This window comes from Leopardus geoffroyi, chromosome C1 (assembly GCF_018350155.1).
Source record: "Leopardus geoffroyi isolate Oge1 chromosome C1, O.geoffroyi_Oge1_pat1.0, whole genome shotgun sequence".
Taxonomy (NCBI): Eukaryota; Metazoa; Chordata; class Mammalia; order Carnivora; family Felidae; genus Leopardus; species Leopardus geoffroyi.
The window spans coordinates 62,026,982-62,050,226 of record NC_059328.1 but is presented as its reverse complement, the minus strand read 5'-3'; the positions used below and the strand labels follow the sequence as shown (position 1 = coordinate 62,050,226).

Genomic DNA, 23,245 nt, shown 5'->3' with positions numbered 1-23,245 from the left:
AAATAACTTGTGGGTCAAAAAAGAATTCATGCTGGAATAAGAAAGTAGTTTGAAATGAATATCAACAAAATATGATACATCAAAACTTGGACAATATAGCCAAAGTAGAAGTTTAAAATATATAGACTTGTAAGTGATTAAGAAAAAAGGCTAAAAATTAATGAGCTAAGCCATGTATCCATCTTAAGAAATTTAAAAGAAATTCTTAAAAAAGTAGGAAAAGTAACTCAAATACATTTGAAGATAAGATAGGTAAGAGCAGTTAGAACCTATCCATCTTAAAGTATTCCAATTAAAGAGGATGGAATGCTTTATGAGGCCAGCATTGCCCTGATAACAAACCAGACAAAGACACCACAAAATTATGGGTCCATATCCCTGATGAACATAGAAAAATGCTCAACAAAATAGCAAACCAAATTCAACAATACATTAAAAGGGTCATATACCATAATCAAGTGGGATTTATTCTGGGATGCAAAAATTGCTTAACATCTGCAAATCAATCAATGTGATATACCACACTAACAAAAAGAAAGATCAAAATCATATGATCATTTCAACAGATGTTGAAAAATCATCTGACAAAATCCAACATCTATGTATGATAAAAACTCTCAAGAAACTCACTATGGAGGGAACATACCTCAACATAAAATAGGCCATATATGACAAATCCACACCTAACATCATAGTCAATAATGAAAAGCTGAAAACTTTTCTTCTAAAATCAGAAACAAGATAAGAATGCCATTTTCTTTCAAAATAGTATTACAAGTCCTACCCAGAGCAATTAGGCAAGAAAAAGATATAAAAGGCATCCAAACTGGAAAGGAAGAAATAAAAGTCACTATTTGCAGATGACATGATACTATATATAGGAAACAGTATAGACTCCACCAAAAACTGTTAGAACAAATAAACAAATTTAGTAAAGTCACAGGACCCAAAATTAACATAGAGAAATCAGTTGCCTTCCTATATCCTAACAAGCTATCAGAAAAAGAAATTAAGAAAATAATCCCATTTACAATCACATCAAAAAGAATAAAATACCTAGGAATAAATTTAACCAAGGAGGTAAAAGGACTTGTATTTTGAAAACTATAAGACACTAATGAAAGAAATTGAAGATGACACAAATAAACAAAAAGATATTCTGTGTTCATGGATAAGGATATTATCCACACTGCTCAAAGTGATCTATGGATTTAATAAAATCTTTATGAAAATACCAACAACATTTTTCTCAGAACTAAAACAAAATATTCTGAAATCTGTATGGAACCACAAAAGATCCCAAACAACCAAAGCAATCTTGAGAGAGAAGAACAAGGCTGGACATATCATGCTTTCTGATTTCAAAACATACCACAAAGCTAGAGTAATCAAAACAGTATGCTACTGGCACAAAAACAGACATATAGATCTCTGGAATAAGATAGAGAACCCAGAAAAAAACTGTAAATATATGGTCAATTAATCTATGACAAAGGAGGGAAGAATATACAATGGGGAAAAGACAATCTCTTCAATAAATGATTTTGGAAAAACTGGACAGCTACGTGCAAAAGAATAAAACAGGACCACTACCTTACATCTTGTAACTGTATACACTTGTGCAAGGCCATGTTTAATGACTGCATAGTATCCCCCTGTACCCATGTATCATCTTGATTCAATCAATATTTGTTTCTTGGCATTTAGATTGTTTTTCTTATTTATTTTACATGAGCACCCTTATGATCTAATCTCTTATGATTTCCATAAAATAAATTTCTAGAAGTCAGTTTGCTGGATCATAACACACACAAAATATTAAGGCCCAAAACACAGAGAGTTTTCATCATAATTTTGACAGCAGTACAACAAAAATAAATTTATTCATATACTGGTACTGGGTTTTGTTCAATTACAAATTTTATTTAAACTCTGATTTAAAAGATTTGGCTATCTATATTAGACACAATCTCAACAATTCCAGAAGTTCCAATGAGGGTTTAGACTTGGTTACTCGCCAAAAAGAAGGAAGTGCTAAAAAAATTTCAAAGGCTTTTACTATAAAATATTACAGTTCCAGAATTTATTGACTGGATTTCAAGGATTTATGTTATCACACTTGCTGATGGGAGTGCCAACATCTAAACCAATTCACGTTCCTTATTGGAACAACACATTTCCACTCTTCTTGCATCATCAATGTGAAAGTTGTATATTCAGTTTGGCAACCAATTAGGCTAAAAGACATAAAATCAAGTTGGAGAGAGATTAGATATATAGTAATTCTCTAAGTATAAGTTTACTGGGGAAAAAAAGCAGATATAAATAATCTGAAGATCTTTATTTATCTTGACAGTTCATAAATGGATCACAAGCTATCAGTGCTGAGGCTGCTGTGAGTCAGTAACTGATTTTATGTCAGAAAGCACAATTCACATGTGAGATTGGAGACAACAGTACTGATTAGAATGGAGATTAGGACATTTCGGCCAAGTCACAGAGAGAGACATGCAGATCTCAAAGACTAACCATGCTCCCTTATGGGTATGTTGGGTTTGTTTTTTGTGGAGTAGAATAAACTTGAACTCTGTTACTTTTTTTGTTAGATCAAACTTAATAGATTAAGTCCAAATTCCTCCATTATGTTTTAAATAGGAGTGCACTTGTCATGAGCCCTGGGTGCTGTATGGAAGCGTTGAATCACTAAGTTGTATACCTGAAACTAACACTGTATGTTAACTAACTGGAATTTAAATAAAAATTTACTGGAATTGAAATAAAAACTTGAAAAAAAATAAGAGCATACAGAATTCCACCAATAGATATTAAGAGAAGAAAAAGAGAGTTCTAGCTTAAATGAAAGTGTATTTTACTATTTTTAAATTTTAACTTAAAATAATAAAGGTAATATTAACACATATAATATTAATATGTAAAATAAATAAATAAAAAACTTTAAAAAAAGATATTGAATGGGCAAAGAGAAAATTTTAAAAACAAAACTTGATCATTATTTTTGTTTGTATTGGCTATATACTTCATTTAAATTTTTTTTTTAACATTTATTTATTTTTGAGAGACAGAGACAGAGTGAGAACAGGGGAGGGGCAGAGAGAGAGGGAGACACAGAATCGGAAGCAGGCTCCGGGCTCTGGGCTGTCAGCACAGAGCCCGACACGGGGCTCGAACCCACAAACTGTGGGATCATGACCTGAGCCGAAGCCGGATGCTCAACTGACTGAGCCACCCAGGTTCCCCCTTACTTCATTTTATAGATTTTTTTAAGAGTAATTTGTATGAAGCTATTTATGAAAATTGCTTGTGATTTTGTAAGCTACTTTCCTTATTAAAGATATCATTATAATCTCTTGTGCATTTATGGAGAAGAGAAATCATTTCCCTCATTCTGTGTGATTTGTAAAACACTTGCATAATCATTAATTTAGTCATTCAACAAACATTTATTAAAAACCTACTATATTCAGGGCACCTGGCTGGCTCAGTTGGAAGAGGGTGCTACTCTTGATCTTGGGGTCATGAGTTCCAGCCCCACGTTGGCTGTAGAGATTACTTAAATGAATAAATAAATAAAAAGTTTAAAAAGAAATAAAGAAAAAAAAGAAATGCTCTAAGTTAAAAAAAAAAAAAAAACTAGTATATGCAAAAGCACCATACTAGAATCTGTGAGAGCTATATAGAGATTTTAACATGCAGTTCCTATGCTCAAGAAAACTATATAATAAAATAGTAAAATATAACCATGTTTATAAAACAGGCAGTGTTAAATACTACGAGAAAGGTATAGAAAAAGTACCATGGTTAGAAACATGGAAACACCTCAAGCTAAGGGAATCCAGCAGTTTAATGAAAGTGGCATTTTAGCTGAAATTTGAGGATGGGTGGGAGAGGCAAACTATAAAGAGACTATAGTGTAATAAAAAGCATAGGGAATATAAATGCATAACAGTTCACTGAATTTAGAGCATGGGCTGAAAAGTATGAAAACCCATGGCTGAAAAGATAGGAGAATTGGATCACTATCACTTAATCCCTGCTGGGTGTGTTTTGGGATAAGCAAGTCTCTTGGTCAGGGGAATGACTCAATCAAAGCCACATGTTAGAGAACCTGGCAAAATTTCAGGAGTATTTAGGATAAAATAGGACTGTAAAAGATTGGAAGACAGGCCTTATAAGTCAGAATACTATTGCAGGAAGTCCAGGAAGATAATGACACTGTGAATAAAGAGTAAGATAATGACAGTATGAATGACAGAATGAGGCAACATATTGATCACTATCAGTAGTGTCTTTGATAGTTCTAGACAAAAGATTTGCATCCATTGCTTTTGTCTTATTTAGTTTGGAATTTCCCCCCAAGTTTCCTGGATAGCTTGATGAATACCTTCCAGGAAAGTATTATGAAAATGATTCTTCAACTCCTGGTAGGATCTTTCTCACGTGTGGAAATCTGCAGTAATTATGAGACCGCTCATCCCAGGACTAAGGGAGCTAGTAGCCTACTTCAGGGCACAGAACAAAGTAAAAGGGCATCAAGGTTAAAGATGCTCCAAGTGATTGTACTTGAATTACATCTCAGAGTAACTCTAGAAAGCTTTGTGTGATTTCCTTAACAGTTCCCTGCTTTATAATAGCTATATTAGTCTGATATTCAGTTGTGCAAGAATAAGGGATAAGAGGCAGAGGTGCTGAGTGTCTTTGAGGGACACCTCAGAAGAGAGATGCTGTGACAGAGCGCAACCGTTGAGAGTCACTCATGGGGACTCTAGCCTCTCACTCTCACTCGTCCAACCTCAGCAACTTTCTAAAGGTTCTTTTGAGATCCACAAAAGGCAGCCATAGGGAGAATAACTCACACAATGTTCAGAAAAGATAAAATACTTAAAGTCCTCTACTCCCTAAATACTATCCCAGAATGAATCATCCCTGAGAGAAAGTAGGTAGTACTCACCATCTACTTTACTACTGTATTTAAAGATCAGATAGAAAATATTGGTCTTCCAATGTATTCCTAATTGAGGAGGAGAAGAGTAGTAATTTCCTGCCTGCTTAGGACACAGGGAGCTTAGAAGCTCTGAAACTCCGGGGCTGTGACTTAAGCAAGCTATAGAAGCTTTGATTCATAACGCAGCATTCAAATTCCTGGTAGGGAGTATGGCATTGAAAAAGAAGGTTAAATGCACATGCATCAAAATATACAGCTGTTTCTTATCAACTGTCACAGATACCTAGCACAGAAATTACTTCTGCCTAGGTGACACATTGCATAACATTTTATATATATATATATAATCTCTATATCTATCTTTTTAAAAATGTATGGAGGACCTAGGGTATTGGAATCAAATTCAGTGCACAGAAGGGTTGGCATAGAGAGGTAAATTCACGCAAAATGCTGAATGGTTACAAAGGGATTTCTCATTCAGGTTGATTTGATTAGCAATTATCTATGAATCTAATTTCTCAGGTAATGTTTCTTTCATCATTTTCCATGGCAGCAGGCTGATGAACAGTTCATTTACATTTTTATTAGCCTATAAAGCTTTTCCTGCTTATGCTCTTTTACCTTACCCCAAAAGCAATACTTAATGTTTAATGATAGCTAATAGAACCTTTGGCAAAGACTCAAATGCCCCCCCTCAAAAAAAAATGACACTCAAGCTAATGCCCTCTTGTATCAATATTACAATTGATACATACACAAGGTACCTCTTCTGAAACCATAAGATTACTGACTATGATGCATGGTCTATGATCTTGTCTCAGTCTCTAGACCAAAAACCTAGACAGTAGGAGACTGTCTCCTTGCCTTTAATAAACAGTATGCTCTGTAGCACATTCAGCAATTAGGACATAGAACTTCTGGTTTTGACTTCTGAGAAAACCACTTTTGAAGGCCACAGGAGATGTACTGTTCCTAAATCAGGTCTCAGTTTTTAAAGACTATTTGTATAATAAATATTTAGTTTCAGACTTAGCCATTTGATAGGAAGGTATATTAAACTTTGGCATCACAGAACTGCAAATGACTATTCAGACCAACTTTAAAGTTAATGCCAACAAATGGTAATTAGAATACCTATCAATCATTAATGGCATTCACTAGGTGACGTTTAAACAATCATTTATAATAATGTGCATTCACTGGTATATTTGGCCCTTGCTATGCTTTTTGTACCTGAATTGTAGTAGCTCATGATCTTCATGTAATATTTGTTTCTCTGCTTGCAAAATTTGGGGAGACATCAGAGACAAGGTAATGGTGTTGCACACTGTGAAATGACATAGGGTTCTGTTTTTTCTAATTCCGAATGAAGTTCATAAGGGACGATTGCCTATTCATAAGACTGTAGACAGGTCTAATACTTTTTAGTTATACTACTCCTGAGTACATTATCTCTTTAAGAGAGAGAGAGAGGCAGAGAAAGAGAGAGAGCACATTTTATAATTCCAAGCATTCACTTGTTTGTGCCTTTGGGAAGAAAACTAAAGCCATTTTAAAAGAAATAACTTAGAGAGAGTTAGAAGCTTCTTGGTAAACAAAACTCTCTCCTGAAACATTCAGATGATTTAGTTAAGAATGAACTGGAACAACATCAATTGCATTTCCTTGAAATCAGAAATAAATTCCAAAATAACTAGGAAGGCTTTCTGAAGCAGTGTTTGGAGAAGTGTTTACAATCTGAAGAAAGGATAAGGTAGGATACAATAAATTCAACTACAAAAATAATACTCTCACCTGCACAAAGTGTATATGAAACTGTGACTTTCTGTGACAAATAAAACACTCCCCAACCCCTATACATTACATATTGTGTCATCCCAGACATGCTTTTCTATTTGCTATTCAAACAGCTGTCTACAGCTACAGATAATTGATTTGTCTCTTGATAACTTTAGAAACTACTGTATGAAGTATCACAGTGTAACAGCTTTTAAAAGAATTATTTGACTAAGTATAAAGTGTTTTACACTTGGGGGATATGTGTGTGTATGTGTGGTGTATGTGTGTGTTGTATTCTCACACATATGCATTATACCTCCATGGGTTCTGGTGCCCATATTCTAAGTGCCATATAAAGCTATTCTTGAATTAATTTAATATTGATTTATTTGTATATGTAGCAACGTCTGGGCTTTAAATAGTAAGATATTCAGTTTATGCTTTATTTTCTGAATATATTTTTTGTGTCTTATGGGTGTAAGTCTGTTTTAGCAACACATGCAAGAGTCAAAAGGGAATAATTGTCCTTCTATATACAAGACTACAGATTTGAAATAGATAATCAGGTGTGGGTCCTACTCATCTCATTTATTCATTGCCTGAATGGCTCTGTGGAAGCCACTGAACTACTCTAATCCTCAGTTTCCTTATTAATAAACTAAATCTAATGGTAACTATCTAACAGGAGAGCCAAATGACAAATGCATGTGAATACCAAAGCACTAACAAATGTTAGCTAATATTTTTCATTTCTCATGGTTGAGAGAACATATGACTCATGTGCCCCTTGGATTTAAAGGGGAGAAGAGGGTTTAGTTCATTTTTGTAAATTGCTGAAAGTATCTTAGGCCTTGCATAAAGCAGCATATGTACATGTATTGATAGATGGATAGGTCAGGGAGAAGTAGTGAGACCCAGGATAACTAGTATTTGCCTGTTTTTCAAAGCACAGTAAATCTAAATCTGAGTTCTCAAATTGCAATCAGCATGTCCAGGAATCCACAGCACATGTTCTCTTCTATTATTGAAGGAGACAGCTGCCTAGTCAATGTAAATTTTATTGTAAAATTGTTTAATAGAATTCACAATTATGGGAGGACAAACACACTTGAGACACTAATGGAGATTCTGAATTTGATATGTGTAGACAAAGAGGGCTGTCAGACTTAGCATCACTTATTGTTGCACAGAGACAGGTGGGCAATAAAAGAAAGTGGCTACTAATGAAAGGGAACACCCACTGATCCACTGCTACCATCTCTGCTAACCAAGAGTGAAAAACAGGAGTGAAATAACCATCTAAATTTTTGGTATAATAAGTAGAGCTATATGTATTTTATCCCATTGTTCTCATTGCACTTTCTACACCATTTGATACCCAGGATCCTTTACTGAAAGACTCTATAGTCCTAATTACTGTGATAGTACAATATCCTTGTTTTCTTCATTCCACTGTGACCAATGCATCTTTGTCCCTCAATGGGGCAGCAAGTCCTCAAGTCTCTATAGATAGGCTCAGTCCTGGCTATCTATTAGACCCAATTTACAACTTTCAGCTATTATGGTTTAAAATATCACCTCTTCACATATAATTTTCAAAACCTTACATTAAACCCCAACTTCTCCATTGAATGCTAGTTGTATATTTCTAAGTGATTAAGGAACATTTCCACTTGAAAGTTTGGATGTCATCAGATCAACATGTTGGGACTAATTGAGTTCTCCTCCAAATTGATTCCTTTACCCAATCTTTTATCTCTCTCTGTTTAATCATCATATCATCACTCTGGAATCCGTAGTAAATTCTTTGTTCAGAGAAATCCTCTTCAATACATTACTTATCAAAACTCCAATCATTCTCTTGCTCAAAAAGTCCCAATGGCTCCTTATTTCCTATTAGAAAAAAAATCCTACTGGCTGTAAATGTCTTTAAAGAGCAGGGATTTATTTGTTTTATTTATCTCCTTATCCATTTAGTCATGTGTGTTGTACATCATAAACTACAATATATGCTTACTAAGTTGAATGAAACTCCTTGGACTTTTATGCTCAGTTTCCTTAGTCTGGTCCATTCCTAACATCCAAAGGGACTTTTCACAACCTGTTTGTCATTACATTCACTCTCTCCTAAGTGTGTTCAGCTCATTCTTCTTACAGTTTCTGGACATGATTCCTCTTTTTTTTCTGTCAAGTTCTTACCACTCCTTAAAGTTCAGCCCAACTTCAAAACCCCTCTCATAAATCCTTCCCCAAATCTTTCAGTCTACATTAATTTCTATTCCCAGTGAACACGTAACACTTCTCATTTTGTGTTGTCATTCTTTGCTATGCAATTATCACATTTCTAATTGTTTCTAATTATCAAACTCACTCTGATCTTTGACCCTTTCCCCTTCCTTCCTTCCTTACAATTTTACTTTTGAATTGTTTATATAATTCTTCCTGTAGATTCATTTTTTAATGTTTATTTGTTTATCTTGAGAGAGAGAGAGAGAGAGGGAGCACATGCATGAGCACAAGTGGGGAGGGGCAGAGAGAGAGGGAGAGAGAGAGAATCCCAAGTAGGCTCCATGCTGCCAATGCAGAACCTGATGCGAGGCTCGAACCCATGACCTGTGAAATCATGACCTGAGCAGAGAGCAAAGGTCAGATGCTTAACCTACTGAGCCACCCAGGTGCCCCTTCCTGTGTATTCATTTTGTATGTCCAGCTACACTATAATACCTTTAGAAGGAAAAAGTATGTCATACATGTTTTCTCTATCATTCCCATATTCTAACGCTATGCTATGGAAAAAGTAGAGGCTAAAAATATTTATTAAATGAATGAATATGAGTAGGGAAGAAAATACATTAATAGCAAGTATTTATTGCAATTAATAGCTTTGAAAACATAATTCAGAGAAAAAATTTTGTATTTTGAATATCAAACTTATAGGTTTTTAAATACCATTTTGTTTTATTATCTGACCTGTAACTTAATTCATCTATTAGATAAAAAGAGAATAAAGGTTACTGAATATACACCTGCTTTATGTACCATCAGTAATTGTCTACGAAAATCACAAAATGTTATACAACAGCTAATGAAGTTGGAGAACCCATAAAGAAATGCAAGACAAGACTAGAGACATATTTGGAATTATTCTGGTAAAGTTTTCCCTAAGGCTAGTAGAATTATATTTCATTCTACACTATGATTTACATAAGTAAGAAAATAGATATTTCAATAGGAGAAGAAGAGACCAGGCTCTTAACCACCTTGCTTTTGACCCTGTTGTAATTCTATCCCTGACAAATGTAATCAGCTCAGCACTAGACAAAAAGGATTTTGTTTTGCAAAACATATTCTGCCATTTTCCCGGCATTAAGAGGCTGGATGTATCTCACTGGAACTTAATGTCTATCCCATAAAACTTCCACCCAGACTCCTTAAAGTTTACCTTCCATTTACTTTATTACTGGCCTCAGTCGGTTTCTTTTTTGGAAAAGATATTTAGGTGATTCTAATAAAGTTTCCTTACTCATAAATAACACAGATTCACCTATAATTACAGTGAATCTCACCAAAAGATTTATTTTGGGGGGAAATAAGAAATAGTAAGGGGTGGAAATGTAAGCACGAAGGAAACGATTTTTCTCTGGATGAAATATGTCAATATTTATCGAGTGTAAGAGCCCCTTAAAGTGACACTCTTAAGGGAAGTAGATTACACCAACTTCATAAGTTTTATGTATTTTATATGATATGCAGCTCTATTTGTTCACAGTTGGCGTGTGTGTGTGTGTGTGCGTGCGTGAGTGTGTTAGCAAGGAAAATACAATTTAACTTGCAATGTGACTAAAAGGGAGAAATAGATAACTGTTTACTAATAAAGGTACCATGGTTACCATAACTAATAGAGTGTGAAATTTTGAGAAAAATGACCAGGATTCCAGACATGGCTCTTTTTTTCAGTGGATTTGCAATATGTAAAGACAATTACTATACAAGAGTAGTGGTTTTATATCTATCAAATGGCACTGTTGCTAAAAATTGTTTCATGAGAATTTGTGAGTGAATTAAATAAGTAATACAAATGAAAGTGCTTTGTATGTATGAAATCAATATTTCAACAATTAAATCTAAGACATGACTCAGAATCCTTCCCATGGGCTTTAAAATACTTTGTGATCTGGTTTGTAAGCATCCGCCTGATCTCAATCTCCATCACTCTATCTCTAGCTCATACCACATAAACAACTTTGGCTCACTCATATCACACAGACACACCTGAGTCTTTTCTGCCACAGGGTCTTTGCATGTGCTATCATATATATTTTATATACAGTTTTACCATATAGTTTATTTTAAATGGTGCCCATTTCTCCACTCTGTTTTCATTTTACTTTGTTTTATTATTTTTCTAGTACTCACTAGTGATGGTATATATTTTCTTTCTTTTATTGTCTGTCTCATTTTCTACAACTAAATTCCAAGAAAATGGAATCTTGCCTGTCTTTCCTGCTACTCTCACCTCGGAGCTAGAACAGTATCTACAGCACAACTGATGCTTAATAAATCAACTAATACATAAGTGATTTAATGAATGATCTTTTACTGAGTATTTACTCTATATGAAGCAATCTGAAAAGTGCTTTATATGGATTGTCTAATCTAATCATTACAATAGGCCTATTACTATTTCTATTTTATAAATGAAGAAAACAGAGATATCATGACGTACAGCAACTTGCTTGAGGAAAACACAGCAAGTGATGGAAAATGAACTGCCTGACTCCAACATCTCTGCTCTTTTTTTTTGTCCCCGAAACCTATGCTCTTAATCACTGCTATATAGCCTGTGTGTACCCAGCCATCTTTATATTAATTGGTGTTTGATTACATTGTTACAAAACAGACTGAATTGACTATCAAAAGAACATTTATATAGCTTAACTTGACCCTCCAAATAAATGATGTGTTCAATAGCTAAAAAATAAACCAGCTCCTAAAAGCCAGCCTTTAAAAACAGTTAAGAACAAGAATTAAAAGAGTCAGGTTTGTTACAGGTGACCAAGGTGAGACTTACCTCCAGGTGACCAGCAATTGTAGCAATATGTAGGGCAGTGAGGCCACCATACCCAACCTGCTGTATGTCAGCTCCACTGTGAAGCAGAGAAGTGATCAATTCTGCACTGTCCTGTAAGGAAACACATCTTTAGTGTTACTTTTCTACTAATAGCAGGTTTGGACACTGTGCAACAGGATATATTGATCCCTAACTGTCAGCCAGTTCAGGTGCTCAAAGAAAACCTAAGTGTGATTTCTGGCATAAGAGCACACGAGACAGCAGAGAGCAACTCTGAGATGGTTGAAATGTAGGACCAAATGACAGGGCTATTCAGTTACAATCAATCCTCTATCATTTGACCATGAAAGATAGAAAGGACACTACCTATGGTGAGGTTCTTGAAAACTCAACTCAATCTTACGTGTAGGTCACTCCAACAAATGTGCTTTCTCCAGCAACTGTGGTATTGGACTGACTGCAGGGGATTATTTCACGGTAATCAATAATTGTTTCTTCTCTGCATATGTGTCATAGCACCTATACATAATTAATGACACATAGTGTCATGGGCCTACATATAATCAATCAGTAGTGTCTTTCTTAACTTGACTTATTTTAACAGTGAAAATGTTTGAAGTAGTATTTAGGCCTTTAAGTTAGAATAATTTATGCAATGGCCAAAGGGGTCCTTACTTTCCTCATACTATTATTTGCACTGTATTTCTGTCTTTGGAGACACAAGGAACTTTTTCACAATATTAATAGCAATTTACATTCATTGAATTTTTATTATGTAATTAACCTTTCAGATGCATTAACTTATTTAAACCTGGTATATGGTAAGACTTCAAAGATGGTTAATAAAACAATAAAAATAAAAAAATATTTTCTAAAATTACCCTATGAAAAGTTACTATTTTATACCTTATTTTATAAGTCAGAACATTCAAAAGAGTGATACGGAGGGTCACATATTCATAAAACCCCACAGCTGGAAGGGAATGCAAAGAAAGGTCTTCATGTTTCTTTCTTTTGAGTGAGAAGATTATTTCTCACTCGAAGCAAGAATTCAAACCACAACTTCTGTATAATATTTGACCTACCAACATCTCAAACATACTCTGTGGCAAGAAAGTCAAGTCTTCATGGGATAGGCCACTGCATTTATGCATGAAAGTATTATTTCAAATACTGTTGGTTAAGAAAATCCTCCCATTAAAAAAAAAAAGTTCGATTTTTTAATCCTGTTATACATAACTGAAGGTCTAGGAGAAATTATAAAAAAGTGAAAAAACTTTGGTAAAGAATTCCAAATAGCAAAATTAATGTTATAGTTTCAAAATTCTCTACTCTGTACATCTGTTCTACTAAGTAAGTTAAAGATTTTGTGTTTCTTTACTGTTCCATTGGCTTCCTTTGTTCAGAATAGAGACTTAAGTTTTCTCCATTCTTTATTATTTTTTTTCATTCTTTAGTATTTTTAATGTTTATTTATTTTGAGAGAGAAAGAGGGGTAGAAACCCACATGAGTGAGCAGGGGAGGAGCAGAGAGAGAGGGAGAGACAGAATCCCAAGCAGGCTCGATGCTGTCAGCACAGAGCCCGACACAGGGCTCCATCTCAGGAACTGTGAGATCATGACCTGAGCTGAAATCAAGAGTCAGACGTTCAATTGACTGAGCCACCCAGGTTCCTCTTCTCCATTCTTTTAAACAAAACAAACAGAACAAAACAAATTTATTCCACTGAAGCTTATTCTTACAGTTATCTCTATCCTTGCTTCATTTTCCAAGATTCTGAATAAAGTTATTGCTGTTCACTGTTGACAGCTCCGATCTCATTTCTTTAGTAATCCCTAGCCATGTATACACAAATCTTACATAATCCCAACTGAGTTCACTATACTCCTTACACATTGAATTCTGCTCTCTCTCACACCATCTGTTCTCCCTTTGTCCTTGCCTTATATTATCAAGAGAAATCACTATGCTAGTTTCTTCCACCTCAGACATAAGGACTCACCATGGTCCTGAATCACCTCCTCAAGTTTCAGAAGGTAACTTTGTTCACCAAATCCAATGTCAATCCTCCATCTCCTCTCTATAGTCAGAGTATCTCTTTTTTCTTAAAATCCTTACCTCTTTTGCTGTCTTAAAACCATATATTCCTGATTTCTTTCTCTTTGCCTCTTCTTTATTTCTGTCTGCTTCCAAAAAGTGAGTTTAGGCCCAAGCTACTTTCTCATTCCAAATGCCACCTTTGGCAATTCTTACACAACCAGATAACTTTATCTTTAGTCCAGATCTTCTAAGTCCAAATTCTATGCATCCTGCCTATCAATAGCATCTCAAATTAAAAATTCAAAATTGCTCTTCTAAATACCATTCATAATTTCCCCAGTGTTATCTGTCATCTTCTAGTATTTCTTATTCATGTTAATGACATTTTCTTACTCCAAATGACTTTAAATCTCTTCCACTCAATCAGTTTCGGAATTCCTCTGGTTTTAACTTACTAGTACTTCCTATATTTCTTCTCATTTCTAACATCACCCTCGATTTTACAACCTTCTAACTAGTCTCCTTGATGAAGCCTTTTCCCACTGCAGCCATTTTCCATATTGCTACCAAATAAATATTCTTACACACAGTTTTTATGACATTATTCTCCTTTTCAATACACTTTTCATATACTTAACAAATATTTATTGAGCATATATAGTATGTGAAACACTGTTATGAGCAGTGGAGACACTGCAGTAAGACAGTTAAATTCCTGCCTTCATGGAGCTTATATTTTTACTGTGTGTATATAAGAGTAGAGAGATAACATGTAAAAAGTACTGTATGGAATGATACAGTACCAATGACTATGAGGGAAAACAGGCAAATGATAAAGGGGCTACTCTAAACTGAGTAATCAGGAAAAGCTTCATTGAGCTAAATGTGCACTTGAGATATGTAGTAAATACCGAAAAGGAGAAATCCAAGCCACAATTTCAAGGATGGCCACTAAAGGCCAGGGAGCAGCTAGTGTGAAACATATAATTTCTTAAGATGGAAATAAACTTAGTATGTTTGAAGGCCAGTGTGGAAGAGAAGGTTTACAAAAAAAAAAAAAAAAAAAAAAGAAAGGAAAATAATGTTCAAGATGAGGTCAAAGCCACATATTCTCATAGTCTTGCAGACCAGGGTATTTGGTGTTCGAATTTTTCCCAAGTGCAATAGCTAACAGAATGACATGAGCGAGGGAAGAATTAGGAAGAAGTAGTTTGGGGGAGAAATGAAATGTTTAATTTGTCACATGTTAAGTTTGAGACACTTACAACATAAGGTTAAGACTGTGGGTACTAGAACTACCTCCCTAGTTAGAATCCCAGCCCTGCCAATGACTGTGTCAATTGGGGCAAGTTACATAACCTCTTCACATGAAGTTCGTTGGTTTTCAATAAAGGGGACATTAACTGCATCTCCTGATGTGATACACATACAAACTGCGCATTCACAACTGATGTGATAATACATTTAAAGTACTTAAAAGGTACCTGGAAAAATAATAACTCAATAAACTTATCACCATTGGACATAGAAAACTGGAGCTCAGTTTGGTCCTCAGTGAAAGCTTCCAAATAAGCAAGTGATTTGACTCCATCATCTAACTTCTGTTTCTCCTTTCCCCTTGCCTCCTCCCCACAACTTCATTTCCTCTGATTCATTAGTTACCTACTGAAATAATCAAAGTAATAAAACATAGGAAAACTCTAAAGCAGTACTAGAAACAGGAAATGTCTATGAGTTCTGCTTTCTCCAGGAATAAAAACAAAAAAAAAATCATGGGAATTAATTCCAACCTCATCAATAACTTTTAATTCTAAGTGGTGAGGCTAAAGACAGGAGTAGTCTCTGAGGTAAATGAAAAATTAGAATGTTTTTCTCTGCAGATGGGTAGGCAATGCAGGAAGTGGAGAAGGTCTTTTTAAGCACAAAATCTTTTTTTTTTTTTAACGTTTATTTATTTTTGAGACAGAGAGAGACAGAGCATGAACGGGGGGGGGGGGGAGGCAGAGAGAGAGGGAGACACAGAATCTGAAACAGGCTCCAGGCTCTGAGCAGTCAGCACAGAGCCCGACGTGGGGCTCGAACTCACGGACCGCGAGATCGTGACCTGAGCCAAAGTCGGACGCCCAACCGACTGAGCCACCCAGGCGTCCCCAAAATCATTTTTTAAAGTAGAGGAAAAATATGATAAATTTAGGCAAATAAAGCGATTAAAAATACAATAAGATAAATGAAAAATTAGAGAAACATCTGTAATATGTAAAATTTACAAGTGGTTTGTGTATCTAATATATGAAGAACTCGTACAAATCAGTAGAAAGATGGATACTCTTTAACTTGACAAATATGTATTAATGCATATCTACCTTTTGACAAGCACTGTATTAGACTATATTAAAATAATTATATGTAAAAAATGGAATATATAAAATATTTATCAGAGTCTAGTAATCTCAACTAATATTTTAAAGTTTTTTAAAAAAAATTTTTAACATTTTTATTTATTTTTGAGAGACAGAGACAGAGCATGAGTGGGGGAGGGGCAGAGAGAGAGGGAGACAGAATCCAAAGCAGGCTCTAGGCTCCAAGCTGTCAGCACCAAGTCCCATGCGGGGCTCGAACCCACAAACTGTAAGATCATGACCTGAGCTGAAGTCAGACGCTCAACCGACTGAGCCACCCGGGCACCCCAATCTCAACTATTTTTATATATTTTTTCTTATTTAGCTGAAATTTGTGGAATGTAAGAGAAAGTATGTCATGATTTTTTTTTTTTTTTCTGAGAGAGAGGGTTAAAGTGAGTGAGTGGCAGACAGAGAGAGAAAGAGAGGGAGGGAGGGGGAGAGAGAGAGAGAGAGAGAGAGAGAGAGAGAGAGAGAGAGAGAAATAGGGCTCACCCAGAGCAGGGCTTGAGATCACTCGATGTGGGACTCAAACTCACGAACTGTGAGATCATGACTTGAGCCAAAGTCAGATGTTTAATGACTGAGCCCAGGTGCCCTGTCATGATTTCTCCAGAACAGTCAAATGTTGAGTCAGTTCAAAGTATTAAATTATCCTTTCATATCTTGGTTGCATTTCTTAAGTTGATCTCTGATTGATCTAAATTTTTTTTTTTTTTTACCAAATGCGATAAAAATAGAAGTTTTCTCTTTCCAAGCTGTGCTAAAGAGAATGTAACAAAACAATCATTGCTACTTAAAATTTGCTTACTATGATTAAGTACCATGTAAAATGTTTTGACATAATCTTTCAAGTTTCACAAGTTACCTATGAGAAAAACAGAACTATCCCTACTATACTTGATAACAATCAGACTCAAAGAATTTGAAGTAATTGTAGAAGCTTAGTTTGTAAGTGTTGGAGCTAGATACAAATTTGAGTCTGTTTGACTCCAAATTCCATGCTGCATGTTTGATGATCCATGGTGCCGATCTTTCCTTTGTTCCAATATCAAAGAGAGGATGATTTTGCTGTATTTTGTTGCATTTAACTGACAAGTCCCAAATATTTCTCCCCTCCTCTACAGAAGTCTTAAGTTGTAATGGAAGAATTTTAATATTTAAATTTTTTTTTCAACGTTTATTTATTTTTGGGACAGAGAGAGACAGAGCATGAATGGGGGAGGGGCAGAGAGAGAGGGAGACACAGAATCGGAAACAGGCTCCAGGCTCTGAGCCATCAGCTCAGAGCCTGACGCGGGGCTCGAACTCACGGACGGCGAGATCGTGACCTGGCTGAAGTCGAACGCTTAACCGACTGCGCCACCCAGGCGCCCCTGGAAGAATTTTAAAATTCAGCAATATGGTACACAGCTCCCAGAAAAAAATTCACACAAATTAATAATATTAGGTAAATTTTAAACATGATAAAGCTGATCTTATTAATTGCTTGCTCTATGATACATAACAAGTATCTAATGGCAAATTTTTTATTTTTATTTTTTAAAAAAAAATTTTTTTAACGTTTATTTATTTTTGAGACAGAGAGAGACAGAGCATGAACGGGGGAGGGTCAGAGAGAAGGAGACACAGAATCTGAAACAGGCTCCAGGCTCTGAGCTGTCAGCACAGAGCCCGACGCGGGGCTAGAACTCACGGACCACGAGATCGTGACCTGAGCCGAAGTCGGACGCTTAACCGACTGAGCCACCCAGGGGGCCCATCTAATGGCAAATTTTTTAAAAGAATGACCCTTCAGCCTTGGATAGGGTTTAGTCTTCTGGAGAATGGACAGGTTTTCCCTTATGCACTGTCTAGCCAAATTTACATCATTATTACTCAGTGGAACACAGAAGCATTCTGAAGTGTGGGGCAAATAAGCCTCTGTAATGCATTAATGTATACAATATTTATTTTTAAGAAAAAGAAAATCCACATGTGTTAGTAAGGCTTGGACAAAAAAATCTGTCCAGGAAATCCTTGAAAAAATAGGATTCAGGATACAATAGATCTCCAAAGATTTAAGTAAATGGGTGAAAGCTTTTTGTAATGGTAGCAACTCCAACTTTGTATTATGCATAAAACTCTAACACAGCATCTAATATCTTACCTGTTGTTAGCTCTGTGATTGTTACTATGGATAAAGCCAAAAATAAGTAACCATTAGTGTTAGAGAGCTCAGATTCTCTACCACCAAATTACATAAGTTAAATACGCACACACACACACACATTTGTTTTGTTTTGCCAATCCTATTTCAGAATAAAAACTAAACTGGGAATTTTAATGTCTAAAATTTACTTTATTCTGATTTGGAAATACGCGTTCTGCAAGTTTTAAAACATGGCACACATTAATTTATGATCTTCCCGTATAGATGTGAAATTTGTGGCCCTTCCCCTTGAATCTGGGTGGGTTGTGACCAAAAGAATGTGGTAGAAGTAAACTATGACCTCCAAGTCTAGGTCATAAAAAGCTACATTCCTTCCTCCTTATTTTCTGGAAAACTTGCTCTTGAAGCTGTTAGCTACCATGCAAGAAGTCTTACTAATTTGAGGCAGTCAGGCTATACTAGGTCCCAGGCCACATGGACAGAGAAGCTATATATCACATAAAGGCTTTCCAATCAAATGACCTAGCTAAAGTCAGACTTAGTCATTCTAGTCCAGGCACAACCAGATATGTGAGGCCTTCAAAGGTTTCCAATTCCCTGGTTGATGGAGTACACCAGTCATTTATGTCTTCTCAGCTGAGGCCCTAAATACAGTGGAGAAGAATCAAGCCATCCCTCCTGTGTTTTGTCTGAATTTATGAACTGAGAATCCATGAGAATAATTAAATGATTGTTGTATTAGAGGACTAAGGTTGGGGTAATTTGTTATGCCTCAACAGATAACTAGAACATGTCATAATAGAAAATGTAGAAAGTAAAGGAATAAATAACAATTTATAACATGTAGTACTACCATATAATCACTATTATCATTTATGTGTTTATTTCCTTCCATTCTTTTCCCTAGGTACAAAACCTTCATGAAACTAAATAGAGCAAAGAATATCACAACAAGGTAAACTTGTGTTTGCACACTGACAGCTACTTTCTACATTTGGGACATGGTCCCCTAACTTTGTAGGCTATGGAGTGTTTTTCTATTCAGTGGAGATCATAATATCAATCTCATAGAGTTGTGAGGACTCAATAAAAAAATATAATGCATTTTTGCATAATGCTTGATACATAATCTTTATTATTAATATATATACAATTGAGCTCATACTACATATAGAGGTAAGTAATCTCCCTTTTTCATTTATTATAGAATCATGGATATTTCCCCTTGCATGGCAGATGCAGAAATATGCCACTCAGATCTCCCTTCAAGAAGAGTGTACTGGTAGTGTGGTTAGCTGAAAGCCTCCCTTAGCTAGCTCTTTCAGGATCCACTGTAGCAGTAGAGCCAAGAAGATCACTATCTTTCCAAGGTGGCCCCAGTCATGGACTGAGAAAGCTGATGGTAGAAGGACCTAGCCACTCTAGTGATACTCCTCTAATAGGCAATTTTTGCTCTGAGGTTCCCATTGGGGTGGCAAAGATTTTAACAAGTCTAACTCTACTATCTTACCCAGACTAATTCTACTACCTTCCTTTCCTTTTCACAGGTGTCACTTCCAAATAAATCTCTTGCACTCCAAAATCCCTTTCAGAGCCTGGTTTTCAAGAACTCAACTGGCACACCATACCATAAAATACGTTTATTTAATGTACATTTAAATCAAAGCTGAACTGGGATTTGAACTTAATCTTCTGATTTTAAATAGTATGCTTTTCTCAATATGACATGTTACCCTCCACCCCCAACTAATCTACTCCCAATTTTTTGCCTTTCATGTATAAGCCCTGACCAAGTGCTCTTCACCTGTAAAAAGGGAATCTAATATCTGCTGTATCTATCTTATAGCATTGTAACAGGATCAAATTGTATAATGTACACATGAATGTCTATAAACTCAAGATGTTTACAAGTTTATATATTAATATTAAACGTATCACCTCAAAGACTGACCTTTGAGAACATTCACCTTACATCATAGTCCACTCTATTTCTAAATATATTTAATCATGAAATATCTCAATTTCTTCACTTGTAAGATGTAAGTTAGGCTAAATTGTTTTCTGTAACACCCTACCCAATGCAAATATTCAGATAGTCCCTGAAATGTCACATCAAGTTACAAGGAAGACCTGAACTGGGTTTGGAAAGAAGACTGGGTTTCTGGGTGTGAAAACAGGGGTATAGAAATAAATATTTTAATAATGTGCTTACTTAAGTATTTTTTTTTGTATCAACACAATTTAGCCAGCCCAGTAATTATTATAGTCTGTTTGTGTTAGTAGGGAAAAAATTAATAAAGAAGTTTTGTAGACTTCAAAGAATATTAAGGTTTACTTTAGGGCAAGGGACTATGCAGAGCTTCAGTATGAAATATATTTAGTTCCAAGCATTAAAGTTTAATGGACTAGAGCTGCCTCATGCGTCATAGACAGCTCCAGTGAAAGGATCCATTAATCAGTATAAAAATAACTGTTCATGAAAGTTCACACCTACATGCCTCTTGTTGAAATAATTCTGAATTTATCTTCACAAAAGATATCACTTATTAAAGGTATCAGTGTGGCAGAACCACTTGACTTCGCTTGAAATTTTGGAAAAAAAAAGAAAAAAAGAGAAGGAACCCACTTTTAGATTGAGTACCTGTACTAAAGGTAATGTCTCCAAATTTGCTTTTGACCTATTTTTTTCTCATCACCTCTGCTGACCCTTCCACATCTGTTTTCTATAATGACTTCCTATGGGCTTCCTCCAGTTGGCTTTTGAATACACTTGTTCTCTTTTTAAATAATATAGTGATGATTTAATAGGGAGGAGCTAATCAAAATCTCTGGGAATTTGGGAGAATGCAAATACATGCTGTTTGAAAAAGCAAATTGAATATTATAATTTCTTTAATTTGTTTTCACTTATATTTTAATTATTTTAAATTAAAAAAAAATCTAAACAGGCAGTGAATGTCGATTTTTTAAAAAAATTTTAAATGTATATTTATTTTTGAAAGGGAAAGAGACAGAGCACGAGCAGGGGAGGGGTAGAGAGAGAGGGAGACACAGAATCTGAAGCAGGCTCCAGGTTCTGAACTGTCAGCACAGAGCCCATACCGGGGCTCAAACTCACCAACTGTAATGTAAGATCATGACCTGAGCTGAAGTTGGATGTTTACCCAACTGAGCCACCCAGGCACCCCCCCTTTGTTTTTTTTTTTTTTTAATTTTTTAATGCTTATTTATTTTCGAAAAGGAGAGTGTTGATGTTTATCCAAAGGAACAAAACTTTAAAAAGATCAAAAACATTCCATTGTAGAAATCTTTGTGATTCTGGCATTCCTCAAGATACTGCCCAGTCTTTTGCCTTTTGAAAGAACAATCAATATTCATTGCCTACATTTTCCCACCTCCATTTATTTCCAATCCATTTTTGCACTTTCTATTCCCACAAATTCACTAATATATCCCTTAAAGAGATATATGACAATTTCCTAATTTCCACTTATAATGGCCAAAATAGAACCATATTTTGTCCAATGTCAACATAATTCTTCCTCCTTTGGAGTGCTTTTCTTTTTCCTAGTCACCATAGAATTATAACTTACTAATTTATTTATGCAACATGTATTTATTGATGAATATACACCAGGAATTGTTCTAAGTATTTAGATTACAATGATGAGCAATTTAGATCCGGTCTCTGCCTTGGTGGTGCTCATAATTTTACCAGGGATTACAAACAGGCCACAAGTCAGGTGGTGGGGGGGGGGGGTGCAGAGGGGAGGGATATATATGGTTTGGCCTGCATAACACAACTAAAAATTTGAAAGAATGGAAATTGCATATCAGGATGCTTCATATAATTTCTGATTCTCTGAAATTTGGGGCAATGCTGGGCTTACATTCCTAGTTGGCTATGATTAGCTGGAGGTGAATTACTACTCCCTTTACATGGAGCATAAATTCTCTAATTTTCCAAAGTCTCCACCACTTGTTGTGTCTCAGAAACACTGAGTGTTAGTTCCCATTTAACTTTGTCATATCACTATCATCTTAATTCATTTATGTTACCTGCATCATTCCGGCAAGCATGTAAGATTGTGACTCCTAAACTAGAGGAGGATGTAGAGAAATAACCAAGAAATGAAATACAGAATCGTTCACAATATGATAAGGTACAGGGTGCTTACAAGAGTACATTGGAGGGACACCTAATCCAGACTTGGAAGGGGTCAGGGAAGATTCTCCAGGAAATAGTGCTAATATAAGAATTGAAGCATGTGTTAGTGTCTTCAATTAATATCCTATCAATGTTTTATTGAGAATATGTTCATTTAGAGATTATGAGATATATTGGATTATTAAGAAGAAATATGAATATAAAAATTAATGTTTACTCTCATTTGTGGGTATAAATGTTTTCTGGTTCCTTAAAGTAAGAGTCAAGTATTAAACAGTGTTTAAAACTTGCAACTAACTATAAAGTTTAGTTAAGTATGCAAAAAATAAGATTCTTTTTTTTGTGGGTATGAATTTTGTTTCTTTTTTTTCCAAAGAAATTTATTATTATTATCTTGGCCAATTCCCATCTGGAGAAAATGCTCTCTTTAATCAAGAAACTATTCAATTAAAATGTAACTTGGATTTAAAGAAATATCAGGGCACCTGCGTGTCTCAGTCAGTTAAGCATCCAACTTCAGTTCAGGTCATGATCTCGGTCAGTGAGTTCAAGCCCCGCTATGGACTCTGTGCTGACAGCTCAGAGCCTGAAGCTTGATTTGGATTCTGTGTCTCCCTCTCTCTCTGTCCCTCCCCTGCTTGAGCTCTGTCTCTCTCTGTCTCTCAAAAACAA

General features: G+C 35.4%; 1 protein-coding gene across 4 annotated transcripts in view; it reads right to left on the bottom strand.

Moving 5' to 3' along the window:
- The window catches only part of LOC123598070 (serine/threonine-protein kinase TNNI3K), a 289,720-nt gene that overhangs the window by 244,283 nt on the left and 22,192 nt on the right, over positions 1 to 23,245 (bottom strand). For 3 of the 4 annotated variants that reach the window (XM_045477849.1, XM_045477850.1, XM_045477851.1), the window contains exon 5: positions 11,814 to 11,924. The exons of the other annotated variant lie outside the window; for it this stretch is intronic. In XM_045477849.1, the coding sequence (XP_045333805.1) occupies positions 11,814 to 11,924 (111 nt within the window). The remainder of the gene's footprint in view (positions 1 to 11,813; positions 11,925 to 23,245) is intronic. 4 annotated transcript variants of the gene reach the window in all.